The following is a 21,011-nucleotide window of genomic DNA, read 5'->3' as shown; positions in this document are numbered from 1 at the left end:
TATTGGAATATAGAAGATATTATTAATATTTTAGACGATAATAAATCGGATAATAGCAATAATAATGATTCAGATAGAGAGGTAGAATTTGATAATCAAAGAGAAAATAGTGAAATAGAGTCGGTAAATGATTCAGATGATAACGATATTCAAGATAATGTAGAAAGCATAGATGATCAAAATGAAGAAGAAAATAGAGTTCAGAATAGGGAAATAGTTAGGAGAGGAAGACCAAAAGGTCTTACGGCAGGTGAGAGCTTAAGACGAAAAGAAGAATATTTAGCAGAAAGAGAAACTCGTCTAAGAGAGGAAGGGGTAAGACGCTCCGCTAGGCTTAAAAATGTTTATCATGCTCAGTTAGTGGAAAATATTCCTGTACCGCGTAATTTTAATGAAGCTCATAGTAGCAAAAATTGGGAAAATTGGAAAGATGCAATGGAAAATGAGTTAGCATCATTAAATAAACATGATGTATGGGAGATTTGTAAATGTCCAAAGGGTGTTAAAATTGTAAAAAGTAAATGGGTATTTTCCATTAAAAGAGATGGAATTAATAAAGTAAAATATAAGGCTAGATTAGTTGCAGCTGGATATAATCAAGTAAAAAATCAGGATTATGATGAGTCGTATTCACCAGTTGTAAGCATTGAAGCATGGAGAACAATTATAGCAATAGCAGTTAAGAAAAATTTAAATATAAGATTTTTTGATGTTAAAACTGCATATTTACATGGTAGAATAAAAGAAACTGTTTATTTAAAACCTCCTCCAGGTTTTGAAGAAAGATTTGAAGATGGTAAAGTATGTAAACTTAAAAGAAGTTTATATGGTTTACCTCAATCTGGAAGGAATTGGTATTACAAATTAAAGGAAGAACTTTTTAAAAATGGACTTAAACCTTTAGCGTCAGAGAGTTGTATTTTTATAAATAATAATGAAACATGCTTCTTTGTATTCACTTCGTATGTTGATGATTTTACTACGATAGATGATGATAGTCATATATGTGAGAAAATTTTCAATTCATTGCGGAAAGAATTTGAGATTATTGAAACAACTCAATCGAAAACATTTTTAGGAATGAAAATAGAATGTGACAATACAGGTGTTTATTTGAGTCAAACAGAGTATATTGAAAATCTTCTGAATAAATATGGAATGATTGAATGTAAACCAGTTAATACTCCAATTGTAACAGGCGGAGATAAGATACAGGTAGATGAGAGTGAAAAATATGACATTAGTAAATATCAAGAATTGATTGGAGAACTTTTATACTTGGCGAATAGAACAAGGCCTGATATCGCATTTGTAACATCTTATCTTTCTCAGTATAATCATTGTCCACAAAAGAGTCATTATATATTAGGCAAAAGAGTGTTACGATATTTAAGCGGTACTAAATATAAGCGACTTCATTATGATCGTAAGGATGGAATGTTAAGAGCATATTCTGACGCCAGCTGGGGAAATGCAGAAAATGGGAAATCTTTTTCAGGGGGAGTCATATTTATTGGTAATTCTCTCATTTCTTGGAAATGTAGAAAACAGAGAACAGTAGGAAATTCTACTTGTGAAGTTGAGTTATTTGCGGTTTCAGAAATAGTCAAAGATGTTATGTGGCTACAGAATGTGCTCAATGAATTAAAGTGCTCTGAATATATTAGTAAACCAACTAATATATTTTGTGATAATCAAGCTACAATTCAATGGTTAAAGAATGCAAAATCATCTACTAAAACGCGTCATGTAAATTTGAAATTTTATTTTGTACGAGACGAAGTTGAAAATAATATTGTGAATGTTCTATATGTTAACACAAATGACATGATTGCTGATTGCTTCACTAAAAGTGTAACAAAAGATAAACTCGAATGGTGTTGTAACGAAATGCATTTAATTTAAAATATTATTTATAAGTGCAATCGATTTGTAGGGGGAGAATGTAAGAGTACATGTTATATATTACAAAGCGATTTATTAAATGTAATATCTAATATCGAGATATCGCGAGAAGCATTTATTTTAGTTCTTTTGTTCTTCTTAGATATAAAAAAGTTGTCCTGCATGTCAGATCTATTTTCCATCGTTGTTAATAAATAAACGAGATATTAAAGGATAGACGGTTTATTCTTTGTAATTCTAACATTATGTTATTTGATAAAATACAACCCAGCAAACACCGAATATAAATGTTATATAACGTAGGAATAACACGCAATGTAACAGTTGTTATACCCGATTTATATTGAGATTATATAATTGTCTCTTGTTTACGTTATGTAATTATGTAATGAAATAGTTATGTAATGAAATATATTGTCCGTTACCTTCTGTCAATAACGAAATAACAGCAATGTAAGTGCTATGTAACATGTTAAATGATAAATTTTGCTCAACCTTTTACTACTGTAAGTCATCTAAATATGAATTTATAATTATAAATTTATTCGCGTTGCTTGAAATTACAAATATTTTTGTACTTGAAGTAAGATAAATATACATTCGAGCGTAGAAGACAGAATTAAAGAGAGAGTTAACGAAGATACAGCACAATCAGCAGATAATATTTGTAAAATGTTTTTTTAAATATTTAAAAAACGTAATAAATATTTAATAAATATCTAAAACACATTTTAAAAATATTGAAAGTGAGTACAAAATGCCCGAGCAACACGAACAGACTTCTAGATGTATAATTCACTGAACAGACTTAATCTCTTGGCTGTTTGTGAGAGGCGAGGTGGAGGGGGACTTCGTACTGAGCTTTGGAGAAGACAATGGACCGTTGATCTCTCTCCGTGTTGAACCATCGAAGCGAACGGTTGCTTGCTCTCTTCTGTGTGATTCTTACCAGCATATTCGCTTCATCCTTCTGAGCTGGGCGTTATATCAAATCAACTCGACTCAAACCATCTAAGCTCAGTGTTGGATTATAAAAACAAATAATTCATAAAAAAAAAAAAAATATTAAGGTTACCTTTTGAATCTTACAGATTTCCAATTTAATACATTTAGTTAATTTGTTTGTCATATGTTAGCTTTCATTCTTTATCACAATTTGTATAACAGAACCCTTTTCTTTTTCTTTTCTAATTATCATTATAAATTTACCTTAATACTACACTTTTGAACACCTACACTCTCGCTAGCCATGCCTACTCTTTTTTACACGTTTTGTGAACGCACTCTACGCTTTTCCAATAAAAGCCATGTTGTTGTATCGTTCGCTATCGAAATAAAGATTGAGTATATTGAACCTGATATCTCGTTATTTGGAGTGAATCTATACGGTCACCTTCTAACAGGTTATGGGCTCTTGCATGTATTAATACAAACATTTCATTAATCAACGTGACTTCAACTTGTGAAGGAACCGCTTAACCTCCTTTACGGCATTCAAGATGGCAAGTCCTTTCGATGTCTCAAACAAGTACGCCATTTCACGATTGAATAGCACAAATTATTTTAATTGGCGTTTTCGTGTCGAAATGATGCTCAAAGACAAAGGTTTGTGGCATACTATTAAATTACCGATACCGTCTGAAGCCGATGCAGAGTGGAACAAGGCGAATGAAAAAGCCTTGGCGATGATTTCGTTGATGATTGAAGATGACCAGATACAACATGTTCGTAATTGCGCACACGCTAAAGACGCTTGGCAAGCGCTAAAGGATTTTCACGAAATACGCCAGGTAGTAAGAATTCTACGTACAATCATGAAGCAACGAGCGGATGAATCAAGTGATATTGAAGCACACGTAAATCCAGGGATGGGAAGTAACTCGTTACTTGTAACGAAGTTACAGTTAGAGTTACCTGTTTTTGGTAACTGTAACTTAACTTCGTTACTTTTTTTCAACTGTAACTATAAACTTAACTTAGTTACATTATTTGTGTAACTAGTAACTAAATTAATAGTTATTTTTATAGTTACTTTATATATTTCAAACTCATTTGCCAATTTAGATAGCATTTGCAAACATCACCCGAATGGCGTCGTGTATCATTTTATCTTTATTTAACAATCGGTAAACAACAAGGATAAAATGATATATATGAGGGTACTCAACTGATGTTTTCAAACGCAGCTTTAATGTAATTGGTGATTGGTTAGACCTAAAAGATTACACTAATAGCAGTAAGCGCTCACTCAACCACTGAGTTTGCTGAACGCAGCCACTGTTGCTCGATGCAGTGACAATTCTATGTTCTATGCTTCTTATGTGATCCGAGAGAGATGATATGATGAGAGATGATGTGATCCGAGAAAAAGTTCTGTCTAGAAAGATACACGTGACAATGAGGTTATATGTATTACGAGTTATATACATTTGGCAGCCCCGTACCAGTAGTCATAGGTCACAAGTTATTTACATGTAGATACACGATTGTATGTACATACAGTCGTGAGCTAAAAGATTGAAACACATTTTCTTCGATGGTTTTTAAAATATAGACTTGCTCATCGAACGGCGAACGTAATTGGTTCTTACTTGTGGATTCAACCAATTATGTTCGCCGATCGAGGAGCAAGTCTACATTCTAAAAACCATCCAAGAAAACGTGTTGCAACCTTTTAGCTCACGACTGTACTTGTAGGGCCCGGATATTCAAGTACGATTCCGGGATGCTCGCGGAGAATTACTGCGTGTTGTGTGATCGTCTGGCTGGTCTATCGTGTACATACGTGTGATAATCAGCCAGCAGAGAATTGGTTACTAAGAATGCCTTTGAGTCTAAATTCTATACTTAGTCTTAAAGTTAGTTTATAATAGTCGTTACCATAAGAAATTGACCAATTATAGTCAATTATTCTTTTATAAATCAACTATGATTGACCAATTTCTTACGATTACGGCTATTATAAACCAACCTTTATCCTCAAAAAATTTAGAACATAATTCACATAGTTTTCATCTGTACATATAGGTAATTAATATTTAATATATGTAAACATGTCACATGCAAATTATGCGTCGTCAATAAAGACTATAATAAAGACTTAAGCCTTTAGCCTTAAGAAATTGGCCAAACACAATCGATTATTCTTTTATAAATCAATTATTATTGGTTAATTTCTTAAGGTTAAAGGCTTAAGTCTCTATTGTAGATAACGCTTTACACAATTAAAGATAGAAAAGACTTTACGTGGATGCTCTTCAGTAAAAGTCTCGTATTTAAATTATTAATGTTTTATAATATTACCAAAAAAAAACAGAAAAGTAACTGAAAAGTAACTTTAAGTTACTTTTTCAATAACTGTAACTGTAACGAGTTATTTTTTAAAGTCAGTAACTTGTAACGGTAACTAGTTATTTTTTGAAAGACAGAAACTGTAACTGTAACTAGTTATTTTTACAAAGTAACTTTCCCAAGCCTGCGTAAATCACATGAACGAATTATTTCAAAAATTATTAGCCCTTGGCGATGAGTTGAAGCCTGAATTCTTCATGTGTGCAACATTGCTTGGTTCTCTTCCGGGCAGTTACGACTCATTAATTACAGCACTAGAGGCAAGATCTGAAACGGAACTGTCATCGTCCCTCGTTCGATCCAAAGTAATTGAGGAATACCGTAGGCGCAAAGAGCGTAATGTCTTATCTGGTACTGGCGATGAAACAGCGATGAAAGTATCAAATGGTGAGTCAACCGTAAAGTCAATCAAGTGTCGATTCTGTAAACGCAAAGGTCATTATCAAAATAAATGTATTGAGTTTGCGAAATGGAAGATAAAGAAAGGATTCTCCAGTGACTCAAATCAAAACAAACCCAAGGCAAACGTAGTCGAACATAATACAGATTCTCATGAGTTGCTGTTCTTGGTTGGCAAGACCAACGGTTGGATCTTAGATTCAGGCGCAACATGTCATATTAGTTGTAATCGCATTTTATTGATTTTGATGCAAATCATTTTGAAAGTGTCTGTGTAGCTAACGGACAAATGGTAAAAGCGTCTGGTAGAGGAAAAGTCATTGCAACCTTTCTAAACAGCAACGGTGAATCAACACGTGTAATGATTGAGAACGTATTATATGTGCCTTCAATTGAAACAAATCTAATCTCTGTGAAGCAGTTGACAAGTAAAGGATTCAAAATAGAATTCCACAAAGATCATTGTGAAATTCGCACTGCTGACGGCAGCCGCCAAATCGCTGTTGGTGACATTGAAGCAAATCTTTACAGAATGCGAATGGCAAACAAGGTCAATTATGTGGCCAACAACCAAAAGCTTTGCCTCCATCAATGGCACCGTATCTTAGGTCATCGCGATATAGAAGCCGTGAAGAAAATGTCAACAAATAATCTTGTTGATGGAATGAAGCTTGCGAGTTGCGGATCAAACTGCAAATATACAGCTGACTGCGAAACGTGTATCAAGGCTAAAATGACACGAGTGCCGTTTCCCAGAGAATCTGAGGACAGGTCAACAGACGTATTGGATCTTATTCACAGCGACATTTGTGGGCCGATGCAAACAAAAACCCCTTCAGGTAAACGTTATCTTCTTACCTTTATCGATGATTTTTCTCGATATACAACGATTTACCTTCTAAAAGAAAAATCTGAAGCGTTTCAGAAATTTAAAGAATTCCACGAACTCGTCCAGAATCATTTCGGCAGAAAAATTAAATCAATACGCACCGATCGAGGAGGAGAGTACATGAGCACAGAGTTTCTCAATTATCTAAACATAAATGGTATTAAAATACAATGCACTGCTCCATACTCACCAGCTCAAAACGGTGTGGTCGAATGAAAAAACAGGACATTAATAGAGATGGCACGGTGTATGCTTACGGATGCTAATTTGGAATTCAATTTTTGGGGTGAAGCTGTGACGACTGCAAACTTCATACAAAATCGTTTAACTTGGAAGAATGTAACAAAAACACCATATTGTAAGCGACACCCTGTAGATTCGTGCGGAATCCTACATTAGGTTAGGACATGAGCGTGATGGCGCTGCGTATCGCCTTCACTTGCGTACCGTTGCAACCGATTGGCTGCAGTTACCCGCGAAACTGAGCGCGAGACCACATTGGCCCCTCAGGCCTCGTGATCTCTAGGACGGCCTGCGATTGGTCGCTTGAGATAGCGGACCTGCCATCTGGTGGCTTAAAGAAGCCGCATGGCAGGAGAAGCGTGTAGAACGGCACTTCTTGTGCGGCAACCGTCGTTGACGGACATTTTGTACATTCGGTCATTAATATATAAACGTATATTTCTTGAGACCTGCAAGTGTCATCCTTTTGCCCTTTCTTTTCTGGCTTCCTAAATATTCCCTGACGGTTCCTGACAAATCTAGTTTCCCCGCCTTACAATATGAACATTGGTATAACAAAAAACCTATCTATTCCAACTTAAGAAGATTTGGAGCGAATTGTTTCGTTAAAATCCCCGATGAACATCGTAAAAAACTCGAATTGAAAGCATGGAGCGGAATTTTAATGGGCTTCGATTTGGAATCGAAAGCTTACAGAATATACTTACCTGCATCCAAGAGAGTTATTATATCTCGAGATGTAAAATTCATCGATGACACATGCATAAACAAAAAGCAATCGTCAATTAAATCTAAAGAGACTGCTATCCAAATTGGTGATGCCGCAAAGGAAAAGCCTAATAGAGAAACATTCGTCGAGATTGATCTATTCAACGATGAATCGACAACAGAAGAAACTTTCGTAAATAATAACAACAATCAAACATTTGACGATTCAACGACTGAAGATACTTCAAGCAACGACGAGACGATATACGACGCATCAAGTAGTAACTCTCCAAGGACAGATGACGTCGAACAATCAATAGCTGCAGACGAAATCACTCCAGTAAGACGTTCTGATCGTGCGACAAAAGGTGTCCCTCCTAGGCGTTTAATTGAAGAAATTAGCGTTGTTGTCAATGGCGAACCATCCAATTACAATGAAGCAATCTCTTGTCAAAACAAAGATAATTGGATTCTTGCCATGGAGGAGGAGATTAGGTCACTAATCAGTAACAATACATGAAGATTGGTGGATTTACCCGCGGACAAGAATTTAATTGGCTGTAAGTGGGTGTACAAATTGAAAACTGACGTTAATGGAGAGATCAAGAAGTTCAAAGCTAGACTCGTGGCTCAGGGCTTCAAGCAAAAATTCGGAATCGATTACGATCAAGTGTTTGCACCCGTTGCGAGACAACAAACATTTCGCGCTTTACTGTCCGTTGCTGCAAGTCGAAAAATGGCGGTCTACCACTTCGATGCGAAGACAGCATTCTTAAATGGAAAACTACAAGAGGAAATTTATATGCGTCAACCACCCGGATACAAAGCTGAAGGAGCCGAAAATAAAGTGTGTCTCTTAAATAAAAGTATATACGGCTTGAAGCAATCTGCTCGAGTGTGGAACGAAACTTTACACAACATTCTGGTTAAGGCCAAATTCGTTCAAAGCAAAGCAGATAATTGCTTATACACATACCATGGATCGCAAGAAAATTTATACATTCTCATATACGTTGATGACATGGGAGGGTCCCAGATGCGCACAGACCCAATTGGACACCACCAATTATAGCGGCCGATGCCTAGAGTATTTCCGTTGGTTGAGTTAGATTAGATTACGTGATTGGTGGTGTCCGATCGGGTCTGTGCGCATCTGGGACCCTCCCGAAAATCTTGGATTGGTGACAAACTACTTAGGTGTCAGAGTAACACGATCTGAAGATTTCTTCTTGCTCGATCAAGAAAAATACATTTGGAACATTGCAACTAAGTTCGAATTGGATAAGGCTAAACATTGTGATATTCCATTAAGTCCATCGTATAACGATCCACATGGTGAGAGATTACCGACTAATGACAAGTATCGCACAGCAATCGGATGTTTATTATATATTTCAACAAACACTAGACCTGATATTGCTGCTGCAGTTTCAATTCTGTCACAGAGGGTGGCAGATCCAACTATAACTGACTGGAATAATGTGAAGAAACTTATTAAATATCTCAAAGGAACATCATCTCTTCGCTTGAAACTAGGAGGTGCTAAAGAAAACGAGAAATTAATTGGATACGCAGACGCAGATTGGGCGGAGGAACGCGGAAGTCGGAAATCAAATACCGGTTTCATTTTCATGCTTGGTGGAGCTGGTGCTGCAAGCGCCAATCATGCGTCGCTTTATCATCAACCGAAGCAGAATTTATCGCTTTATCTTAGAGATCCTCAAGTAAGAGATTGGATACCGCTTAGACAACTTTTGATTGGTGCTTTGATTCGCCATATTGTTCAGGACACTTTCGGCGAGCTTTCAAAAAATGTTTAAATCAATTTAGTATACGAGGTGTGTTCAAAAAGTATCGCGAATTTTGTGTTTTTTCAAAAATTATTTATTTATTCATGAATATCTATTTTGTCCCCTTCAAAGTAATCCCCATGAGATATTATACACTTGTGCCAACGGTTTTTCCAATCTTCGAAGCACTTCAAAAAATCATTTTTTTTTATCTTGTTCAGCTCCTCCTTCGATGCCGTCTTTATCTCGTCAAGCGTAGCGTAACGTCGTCCTTTCATGGGCCTCTTCAGTTTAGGGAACAAGAAAAAGTCACAGGGGGCCAGATCTGGGGAATACGGTGGCTGCGGCATCATTAGTGTGTTGTTTTTGGCCAAAAAGTCGCGCACAAGCAACGATGTGTGAGCAGGGGCGTTATCGTGGTGCAAAAGCCAATTTTTGTTCTTCCACAAATCCGGGCGTTTCTGGCGGATTGCTTCGCGCAAATTGCGCATAACTTGCAGGTAATATTCCTTATTGACCGTTCTACCCTGTGGCAAGAACTCAGGATGCACCACGCCCCTGCAATCGAAGAAAACTGTCAGCAAAACTTTCACATTCGACCGAACTTGGCGCGCTTTTTTCGGTCTTGGTTCGTGCGGCAGCTTCCATTGAGATGATTGAGCTTTGGTTTCCACGTCATAACCATAAACCCACGATTCGTCACCAGTTATGACCCTCTGGAGCAAATTTGGGTCGTCGCGGACAGAGTCCAACATCTCATTAGCAATGTTCATGCGATGCTGTTTTTGGTCGCAATTGAGCAATTTTGATACGAATTTCGCGGCGACCCGTCTCATGCCCAAATCATTGATAAAAATCGAATGGCACGAGCCAATCGATATGTTTAGGTCCTCAGCAACTTCTCTAACGGTGATTCGACGATTGGCCAATACCATTTTCTCCACTTCATTAATTTTTTCGTCTGTTGTTGAAGTGCTCGGGCGTCCGGCACGCTCTTCGTCGTTCACATCTTCTCGGCCTTCTGAGAACATTTTGTACCACCGATAAACGTTGCTTCGGTCCAAGGTAGCTTCTCCGTATGCCACAGTCAACATTCGGAATGCATCCGCGCACTTAATTTCGTTTTTCACACAAAATTTGATACAGGTTCTTTGATCCATTTTTTTGAATAGGTAAAAATCGAAGACGATCCAAAACACGTGCAAGCAAAGCAGCTGTCAACAATTAAGTGAACATTCAAAATGGCCGAGCTTGTCGGCATAAGTGAGAGACATGAGTACCAACATAACGCCACAAAAAGATCGAAATTCGAATATACGTAACCCGCGAAAATTCAAAATTCGCGATACTTTTTGAACACACCTCGTATATGTAGCTTATTAACATACAAAAATAAATTTAATTAAGAATTCATGTATGTTTACATTAGTTGTTCAAAGAAAATAAAAGAAGGGGCCCCGTTGACAGTTACAAAAATTTATCGGCCGTCTTTAACATTATCTCGACGGTGACTTGGATTAAAAATGCCTTGTTGCGCAGCCAAGGGTTATTCAAATTCTTCAATGTAAACGACAATACTTTTGCAAGTAAAAGTGTAGCTATGCATACTCGTATTAAATAAAACTTTTTATTGATTTCAGATATTTATTTATTTATTGCAATTATGCTTATTTTGTTAAATTGCTTCTTGTTTCTACGGATGCAAAAATTATATTATTTTTTATAAAATTCTCGTAATTTAAAAACATAAGAAATATTAATAATTTTCATAGTGATTGTACATTCCATGCTTCTGTCTACATAATTTATAATGACGTTTTTATTTTAAAAATTTTCCAAAAATAAAATTTTCTTTAAACCAGTAACATAAACATATACGAATTCTTAAATCAATTTTTTTAATAAGCTACATATATATATATATATATTAAATTGATTTAAACATTTGAAAGCGCGCCGAAAGTGTCCTGAACAATATGGCGGATGGACGGTGGTGTCCAATCTCTTACTTGAGGATCTCTAGCTTTATCTGAAGCATGTAGGGAGTCAGCATGGATTCAAAGAGTCTTAAATAATCTCAACTGGAAAGCGGAAAGTAAGACGACCATCTACGAGGACAACCAAAGCGTTTTGAAGCTTATCATCGAAGAAAAATTGAGCAATAGGACGAAACATATAGATACAAAAGTTTACTTCGTCAAGGACTACATCGACAAAGGACTCGTCATATGCAAGTACTGTCCAACCGAAGATATGCTGGCAGATTTATTTACCAAAGGGCTACCTAAAAATAGGTTTATAACTTTAAGAGATCGTTGCAACTTGATTTTTATGAATTAAGGAGGAGTGTTGGATTATAAAAACAAATAATTCATAAAAAAAAAAATATTAAGGTTACCTTTTGAATCTTACAGATTTCCAATTTAATACATTTAGTTAATTTGTTTGTCATATGTTAGCTTTCATTCTTTATCACAATTTGTATAACAGAACCCTTTTCTTTTTCTTTTCTAATTATCATTATAAATCTACCTTAATACTACACTTTTGAACACCTACACTCTCGCTAGCCATGCCTACTCTTTTTTACACGTTTTGTGAACGCACTCTACGCTTTTCCAATAAAAGCCATGTTGTTGTATCGTTCGCTATCGAAATAAAGATTGAGTACATTGAACCTGATATCTCGTTATTTGGAGTGAATCTATACGGTCACCTTCTAACACTCAGAAGCAGGGGCTTTTCTTTATATTTTCATCTCTCGTCTTGGACTACGAGAACTAGTCGACTAGGGAGAAGAAGTGGAAAAATTTTAATGGCGGAAGCCGAACCCATCACGAGGCACGAGGCGTTTTGAGCCGCCAATAATCACACGGAGTCCACGGTTATTATACTTTATAAAACAAAATAGCCTGCATACCCATATTTACAAGAAGAGAACATTGATCTCTCATAAGAGGAGAAAGAATCCCTTAACGAACTGCAACTATTTGACTCTCGACAAATTTGAATGCCGGTGAGTACTCCCGAGTATCTTGGCATTAAAAAAAATGATGAATACTTATTATAATATAATTCTTGTTATCCACTTTTCTGATTATTAATTGATTAATTAAAAAAAAAAGAGAGAAAAGTATAACTATCGCCACATTCCTTTATAATCTTCTCTTGTTCTTGACAGATGCTTTTTTTTGTAATATTATTTTACTAAGCTTATAATTCTATAATCCAAAGATGTGCTTATGGTATCAGTTAATTGCACTAAACAGCCTATAACCATGCACTATATTTATGAACAGCTCATTCTCTCTTATCAAGAATTACTATATAATTTGATCTGATTTGGCACGGCATGATTCATTATGTCTTTACTTTTCATACCATTCCCTTTTTTGTTTATTAGATAATATAGATAATTGCCACTTTATTTCCTGAAAAGCACTTATTTATGCTGTGTAACAGAATGCTCTTTCTTAATACATTCGAACAGATAATTGAATGGAAAACTGTATGGCTGTTTCTTAGCTGGAATGTGGCCTTGATGCTGCTCAATGTGGTAAACATTGCTTATATGTCCGTATGACTATTTACTGACACTTTGTGTTGAATTTATAATACTCTCGCGTTTTGGAAGGTAGACTTTTATATACTCGGTGTATTATTTTCTTGATATTACAACGTTTATTTCCTTTTTACCAGTGATACTCTACCTACGTTACTAAGCGTTCACATATATTGGTTTAATAATAATAATAATTATAATTAAATTATAAAATTAATAATACTTTATGTGATTTGATTCAATCCATTTATAATTCATACCACCGTACTAGCAAAATACGATATTTTAGAAAACTATTTAGAGGGAATGCTTCTGGGAATTTATTATTGCCTTGCAGTCTTATCTATTTTTATCAGGAAACGTGATGATAAATATGTTTCCGAATATTCATACCTTTATTAGCATTTATGTGATTTGTGTGTACGTTCTTTAAATCATATATCATTTATTTATTTCTTTATTTGTAAGATACAATTTGCGTTTCTTCTTACATTTATGTATATTTTGTCAGCTGTATTATAGAATAAGCACTTCTAAACTTGTTAATTTCCTTAACGTTTTTATTAAGAAGATTTTCTAGTCTTATTGTTAGACAAGCTGTTTAAATATATATCTGATTGGGGTTCTTTTCCAAATAAATAATAAAATTATAATATTAATAAAAATTTATATTTATTGTGTTATTTACTTAAATCAAGTCATTTACAATTATTTTATTTTACTAACTAAATAAAATATTTTTGAAGGCTTAGATTGAATGCCTCTGGGATTTTATTATTGCTCTTGCAGTCCTATCTATCTTTTTTCAAGAACCATACCTGTGATAGATATGTTCCTACTATTGATATACGTCTTAGTATTTGGTTGATTAATACGATCTTTCTATTATATTTATACATTATTTACTTATTTATTTCCAGGATTTATTTGTGTCTCTTGTTATATTATTTAAATTCTTTTCATTGTACTAAAGAATTAGCATTTGTATATACTCGCAAATTTATCTTTATATTGTTATCAAAAATTATCCTCTAGAATCTCAAACAGACTGTTTAGAAATATATCTAGTCGCTGTTCCTTTAAAAAAAAAGAATATTAATAAAAATTTACGTTTACTTAAATCAAGTCATTTTCAATTCTTTCATTTTACTAACTAAATAAAATATTTTTGAAGGCTACTTAGATTGAATGCCTCTGGGACTTTATTTTTGTTCTTGCAGTCTTATCTATTTTTGTCAAGAACCATACCTGTGGTAGATATGTTCCTACTATTGATATACGTCTTAGTATTTGATTGATTAATACGATCTTTCTATTATATTTATACATTATTTACTTATTTATTTCCAGGATTTATTTGTGTCTCTTGTTATATTATTTAAATTCTTTTCATTGTACTAAAGAATTAGCATTTGTATATTTGTATATCGCAAATTTATCTTTATATTGTTATCAAAAATTATCCTGTAGAATCTCCAACAGACTGTTTAGAAATATATCTAGTCGTTGTTCCTTATGTTTCCTTTATTGGAAGTGTGTATTAGTTTTAAGGAATTTTTAAGAGATGACGTAACTTATGCTCCGTAACTATAGCGGGCTATATTGTTGCTATTCGTTTTATATACCCGATGAACTTTTATTTATAGGGTGATTGGTAGAACCCTATGACTAATAAACTGGCGTTGGTTAGAATTGTTTCGCGTTAATATTTATCGAGTTATTATCAAAAGACAAAATATAATATTCCACAACCTCTTCCTTTCTTGTACATTATGTTATGAATATATATTATACATTACATAGTAAAAAATCATTTTAAAGCTTATTTATAATTTTTGGCTAATGTTAATAAATAAAAAATTTTTGACTCTTTCCTTAGATATTCCTAATATTCAAAGAGTTTTCCCGACGATACAGTCCCACTGCGAGATTTCTGTTCCGTCACCGATAGTTTCATAAAACTTACCCATCGTAATAAAACCCTTACACCACCATGCCAAAGGAGTGGCAATATTTATCAAAAAGGCGAAAGAATCAAGTCATTAATCGCGAACTGAATTATTATAAACATTGCAATCTACATTTAACACATTTAAATACACTTAATACAATTGAAGCAGAAAATAGTAGTAACAGTAATAGTTTCACAAATGTCGATGATGCAAATAATATTTTGTGCCAAGACATTAATGAAATAAGTGAATCAAGTCTAGATTTACTTATTTCATTAATGTCAGATAGAGAAAGCAATGAGGAGCATAATGTTGAAGCACAAGATTATGCCTCTCTTAGAAATATCTTTGATTCTAACAATAAGACGACTTTAAGAGAAGATTTACAAAAACTTATCGTTGAACAAAATGTTGCACATAGTATTGCTAATGAGTTGCTTGTAATTTTAAGAAAACACGGCCATGTAGATTTACCTAAAGATGTGAGAGTGTTACTTAAAACACCACGAAATGCATCTTCAAATATTAAGTCTCTTGGTAGTGGTCATTACATACATTTTGGTATTTCGTACATTTTGGAACGATCCATAAAAACATATTCTAAATTTATTAAAGGAAATAAAATAAAATTAAATATTAATATTGATGGTGTTCCACTTTCCAAAAGTTCTGGCAGTCAATTTTGGCCCATAATGGCATCTATAGAAAATATAAATACATATACATTACCTTTTATAATTGGTATTTACCATGACATGTGCAAACCTAATGATGCTAACGATTATTTACTCGACTTTGTCAATGATTTTACTCTTATTTCTCAAACAGGCATTATTGTTTCAAATAAAAAATATACAGTTACTTTAAATGCAATATTATGTGATGCTCCGGCGAAATCATTTATTACTTACTTACATAAAAGGTCATACAGGATATTTTTCTTGCTCCAAATGTATTCAGGAAGGTGACTTTGTACGTAACAAAGTAGTATTTTTAGAAACTGACAGTATGGTGCGTACAGACGAGACATTCAAAAATCGACAACATATTGAGCATCATATAGGTGATTCGATTTTAGAGAAACTTGCCATTAGAATGGTGTCTCAAATCCCATTAGATTACATGCACCTTGTCTGCTTAGGTGTTGTTAAAAGATTGTTGCAACTATGGGTCAAAGGAAATAGAGATGTTAGATTATCCTTAGAGGCTATAAATTCAATTTCACATTATTTAATTACATTGAGATCCTTTATTCCTGTAGAATTTGCAAGAAAACCTAGAAGTTTGAATGATATTGATAAATGGAAAGCTACGGAATGTCGCCAATTTTTGCTTTATACCGGATTGTTATTATGAAATTAGTATTGCCTACAAATTGCTACAATCATTTTCTTAGCCTTAGTATTACGATCAGAATTTTAACTGACGAACAATTATGCGTGTCATTTAATACTTATGCAAAGTCGTTGTTATTATATTTTGTTTCTAACTGTGGAAACATTTATGGCAACGAATACATATCGCATAATGTTCATAATCTTTTACATCTTTGTGATAATGTACAACATTTCGGTTGTTTAGATAACTTTAGCTGTTTCAAATATGAAAATCATATGCAAAAAATTAAAAACATGTTACATCAATTGGGCGCACCCTTACAAGAATTTTCTAATCGTATTTTCGAAGAATTAAAGCTTCCTATTCAAACATGTAAAGAGCAACACTATCCGATTGTTTTTCATAAGAAAAATTATGACATTTCTTATGTACAATACAAAAATTTTAAAATTACAACCAATCAAGCTGACAACTGTGCTATACTTAATGATAATAATAAATCTATAATATTTATCTTGGATATATTTGAAGAGAACGGTGTTTGTTATTTTCGTGCAAAACGTTATTTAAATCCAAAGAATTTTTTTGATATACCGTTTCCTTCCAAAAAAATTGGAATATTTAAAATATCAAAAGATACTACTGCAGACATAATTAAAATTTCAATAACGCAAATAAAAAGAAAGTGCATAAAAATTAAAAATTTAGATGAAACTGATTCTTATATAACAATACCACTACAAAGTATGAATAATTAGACAACTTTAGTTAAATGTAGTTTTATTTTGTTCATTTTTCTACGCATTTTATATAAAATTTATGTAAAAGTTATTTATTTATTGTTTCTTTTGCCTTACATTAAATATTGCAAAAAAGAAATTTTTATTTTTAATTTATGTATTATAATAATTCATAGGTGAGTACAGTATTGTCATAGTAATACTATGATATTGTATTGTGTGAAAGCTATATTTCATTTTACATAACTTATAATTAGACTAATAAAAAAAGAAAGATTTGGAAAACTGATCATTTCATTTACATTCCGTTAATCAATTTTTCTGGAAACCTTTTTTCATAAATATATATTTCAAATGTAAAAAAATCACAGTCTTAAGTTTTGTATTAAGTACAATATTATGCAACGAAGTTAAAAACTACTGTAACTGGAACTGTTTCCTAATGTGCATTATTGATACCTTATATATGATTATAGATACAAATTGATTATTTGCAATGAGACCTTGTGTAAAATAATATTTAATATCTAATCATAATCAAAATAAAATTTTCTTTCTGTGAATAGCGACTATTTTGGTTTTGGGGTGCGCACGATTGGACACCACCACTCATAGCGGCCGATGACTAGAGTTTTACCACTGGTCAAGCGCTGTGAGTGGTGGTGTCCAATCGTGCTGTGTCCAAAAGGGTGTCATTTTGTTTGTATCTTTTAGTGTCGTTGCTAGATCATAGAAAGAAACTATTTGTATTTTAATTATTATTAACATTAAAAGTATTATTTATATAAGGTTTCATTGAGAACGACGCAGTTATACTTGTGATTATTTGCATGATAACAAATAATGAACATCAGAAGATTTTCGCAGTTTATTTCTTTAAAATAGTAAAAAAATATAATATAAAATATATATTTGTAATCTATTTATAATTATCTTTTATTATTTACAAAAGGTAATTGAAAAATTCACTAAAGAAGATTGACAAACATCTTGATACTTTTTGATAAAAAATTAACCTATGCAATCTTTCTTTCCCATCTGTTTTTCTATTTAAAAATTATGTTATATTGAGCAATCACTTGTTTAATCAATTATTGATAATATTATTACACTAATTTTTTGTTTTCAGTTTCTGATACATTGGATATTTTCTACATATTTTTACAAAATGAGCTATGAAAAGAAAAAATATGCGGTGGTTAAATTTTTATGTGATTCTTCGTATTCCGAAATTCTGACGGCATGGTTGTTTCAAGAAAAGAATATTCAATATTGTTGGTGGCCACCTCGAACGGCAAACAGTGCAACATTAATATTGAACTGCGAAAGTCCTGATTTTTCTTCATGGAAACATTACGAAGTGGACATCATAAAACATTGCAGTAAGTATTAACGTTAATATATTATAGAATTTATAACATAAAACATAAAATAACGCATAAAGTATAACATTTATTTCCTTTTATCGCTTAGTAAGTAATAAAGTATCACATAATACATAAATATGTAGAGAAAAACTCATGTTTTAATGATTTTAGTAATATTGTTTCTAGTAGATATTAAAACTAGGTTGATTAGCAAACAAATAACATAAATGTTAATTTTTTTCTTTATCACAGCAACTATTGAGTCAGCTCGTAAATGTGCAGCAGATTCTAATTACGAAACAACCGATGAAGAACGACTCGGCCGAGGAAAGCGGCAACCAGTATTAAACAGTCGTTTTGCGAACAGCGACAGTGAAGACGAGGATTTCCGTCAACCTCCAAAATATATCACAAGTAATGTATCGTTGTTATAGAAAAATTCCGATTTTACCTACATTTTCTTTTCATATTGAAGGAATTATCTTTATTAATAAAATAGCCAGAAAAAATTTTTCCAAAACTTTTTATATAATTTAAAAATTCAGATATTCTGTATAATTTTATAACTTTTTTAGATTTTTTATACGAATTAGAACTCTTCAAAAATACTTAGAAAATGTACACCTTTACTCAGAATTTTTCTTATAGTTAATTATGAAATATTTTAAAATTCCTAAGATTTTTTATAAAATTTCTATAATTTCGATTATTCTATAATTTTTAATAAAATGTTAAAAAATCTAAAAACGTTAAAAGTATTTTTTTTAAATTATAACATGAGAAATCGCAAAATTTCTTCGAATGTATATGTATGAAAAATTTTAAGAGATGTAGACTTTCTGAGTATTTCTGAAAAATTGTTTCAGTTCGTATAAAAATTATGAGAAAAATTTTCATTAGAGTAATGAGCAATAAAAATAGAATGACGCTATTATCATAAAAGTGTACAAAGTAAACGCACCGTATACTTTGTTTATAATTTCTATATAATTATCTTGCATTGTTGTTTCTTATATCTCAATATATTTATATATATTATTGAAATAAAATTATATAACTGTTTACAGAAAAACAAATAAATAAAAACTGCGCATTTAACAAGAACAATATTGGCCAGGCACCACCGCCAGCTCCTTCAAACTTGAATTTTATGGTTCAAATTGCAGAAGAAAAAGACACAGTGATGGAAGACGAGGAGAATGAACGTCCTAATATTTTTAATGCACCAATAATAATAGGTATATACATTCAATATTAATATCGCCAAATATTTGTTGTAACACCTGTATGTAAACTTTAATGAAATTTTTTAGATAACACTCCCATGGAAAACGTAGAAGACGTATTTAATGTAAATGGTAAATCATTTTTGTATATTATTTGCATTCAACTTAGAAGCTATCATTTTATATACATAATTTTTTTTCTGTTGCAGTTGACATACAACAAATGTTGCGTATGCAAGCAGCATCGAATGTTACTCAAAGACAGATACTACAACGATTAGTAAAAATAGAAAACGCGTTGAAACACCGCGCGTTAAGTCCTAATAAAATTAAGGACGATCTTATAAAACCATATTTACCGTTAACAACAGTTGCAGTCGTGAAGGAATTTGATGCGTTATTGAAAGCATCAGATGATGCTGTGATACAGTTTGTAAGTTTACAAATTTAACTTTTAAGTTTTCCAATACAATTTAGTTAAACATAAATTATACAAGACTATCGTACTCATTTTTCAATATTTTACAATGCTACTGAGATTTTAACTCGTGCCCAATATGGTGACCATAGTTAAAATCCCACTTCAATACCAATTTGAATACATGTATATATATATATATATATATATAAATTTATTTACTATTTTTTTGTTTTAATAGAAAGAGTTTTTATCAAAAACGGGTGGTAATAACGCCAGAGATAACATTCTTCGTATTCTTAAAAAAACATTTACAAATCAATGCTCCATAAGATGTTCCTGGAAAGGACTGCGACAAAATTTTTAAGTTTCAAACTTACATCTCATACAAATTATAAAAAGTACGTTACAAATGTTATATCAATAAATTAGAACTTTGTATTGTAACAATTTTATTAAATATGTCATTTCTTTTCCAGAAGAGGTAATACTACGTTACGCGACGTTCACTGAAGCAGAATTTGAAAACGTTGTTGCAGAGTGGCTACGCTTTGCGAAACAACGAAATGATAGAGAACGAGCAAAGGAAAATATTGAGGTCGAAAATGTTGTCAGAAATGTTGAAAATAATTAGAATTAAATGTTCAAAATAAAAGTTCAAATTAAAAGTTCCTATATTAGAATTGTGAAAAAAAAAGTTTGTAGCGTTTTACTCTAAGAAAAATATATGAATTTTACTAAAAAAAAGTTTTTTTGTAAAACGCTACGAACTTTTAATCACCCAATATTAAATATTAAAAGTTTCTATATTATATTATATAATAAAATTAATATATTTTATGAATTATACATTTAAAAATTAAATTTTTATTTTTATTTTCTTTAAATAGAAATTTTATCCTATATATATGTTATAGATTTGACAGACTGTTTTGCTTTATAGAGATGTAAAATAAGATGTAAAATAAAATGTGATGTACTTTAAGTTTCATATGCAACAAATAAAATGTGATATACTTTAATTAAAATAAAATGTGATATACTTAAGTTTAATATACAAATTAAGTATTTTATTTCTCCTTATACATTAAGTATTATTATATTTCTCGTTAAATTCATTTGC

The 21,011-nt window shown here is 32.3% G+C and overlaps 2 protein-coding genes across 6 annotated transcripts in view; one reads left to right on the top strand and one right to left on the bottom strand.

Annotated features, from left to right (window-relative positions):
- The window catches only part of LOC113005448, a 38,937-nt gene that overhangs the window by 11,932 nt on the left and 5,994 nt on the right, over positions 1-21,011 (bottom strand). For 2 of the 4 annotated variants that reach the window (XM_039447040.1, XM_039447038.1), the window contains exon 9: positions 14,530-15,963. The exons of the other annotated variants lie outside the window; for them this stretch is intronic. The gene's annotated coding sequence lies outside the window, so the exon portion shown is untranslated. Of the gene's footprint in view, positions 1-14,529; positions 15,964-21,011 lie in introns of those variants that run through there. 4 annotated transcript variants of the gene reach the window in all.
- LOC113004515 lies at positions 11,723-20,941 on the top strand. Of its 2 annotated transcripts, XM_039447057.1 has the most exons (8): positions 11,734-12,301; positions 18,007-18,259; positions 18,497-18,658; positions 19,312-19,482; positions 19,558-19,602; positions 19,680-19,903; positions 20,130-20,289; positions 20,368-20,935. In XM_039447057.1, the coding sequence occupies exons 1-7, from the start codon at positions 12,296-12,298 to the stop codon at positions 20,253-20,255; spliced, it is 987 nt and encodes a 328-aa protein (XP_039302991.1). In that variant the 5' UTR covers positions 11,734-12,295; the 3' UTR covers positions 20,256-20,289; positions 20,368-20,935. The 2 variants fall into 2 exon arrangements, with proteins under 2 accessions (XP_039302992.1, XP_039302991.1); XM_039447058.1 differs by lacking the exon at positions 20,130-20,289 and having other exon boundaries at positions 11,723-12,301; positions 20,368-20,941.

Source organism: Solenopsis invicta, chromosome 3 (assembly GCF_016802725.1).
Source record: "Solenopsis invicta isolate M01_SB chromosome 3, UNIL_Sinv_3.0, whole genome shotgun sequence".
In the NCBI taxonomy this organism is placed as follows: Eukaryota; Metazoa; Arthropoda; class Insecta; order Hymenoptera; family Formicidae; genus Solenopsis; species Solenopsis invicta.
The sequence above is the reverse complement of the archived record's forward strand: the minus strand, read 5'-3'. Positions and strand labels throughout refer to the sequence as shown.

What these genes read in the sequence shown, in the direction of transcription:
- LOC113004515 (XM_039447057.1), top strand. An exon ending in GGACATCATAAAACATTGCA is followed by an intron (nt 18,260 to 18,496) that starts GTAAGTATTAAC and finishes TCTTTATCACAG; the next exon opens with CAACTATTGAGTCAGCTCGT. An exon ending in ACCTCCAAAATATATCACAA is followed by an intron (nt 18,659 to 19,311) that starts GTAATGTATCGT and finishes AACTGTTTACAG; the next exon opens with AAAAACAAATAAATAAAAAC.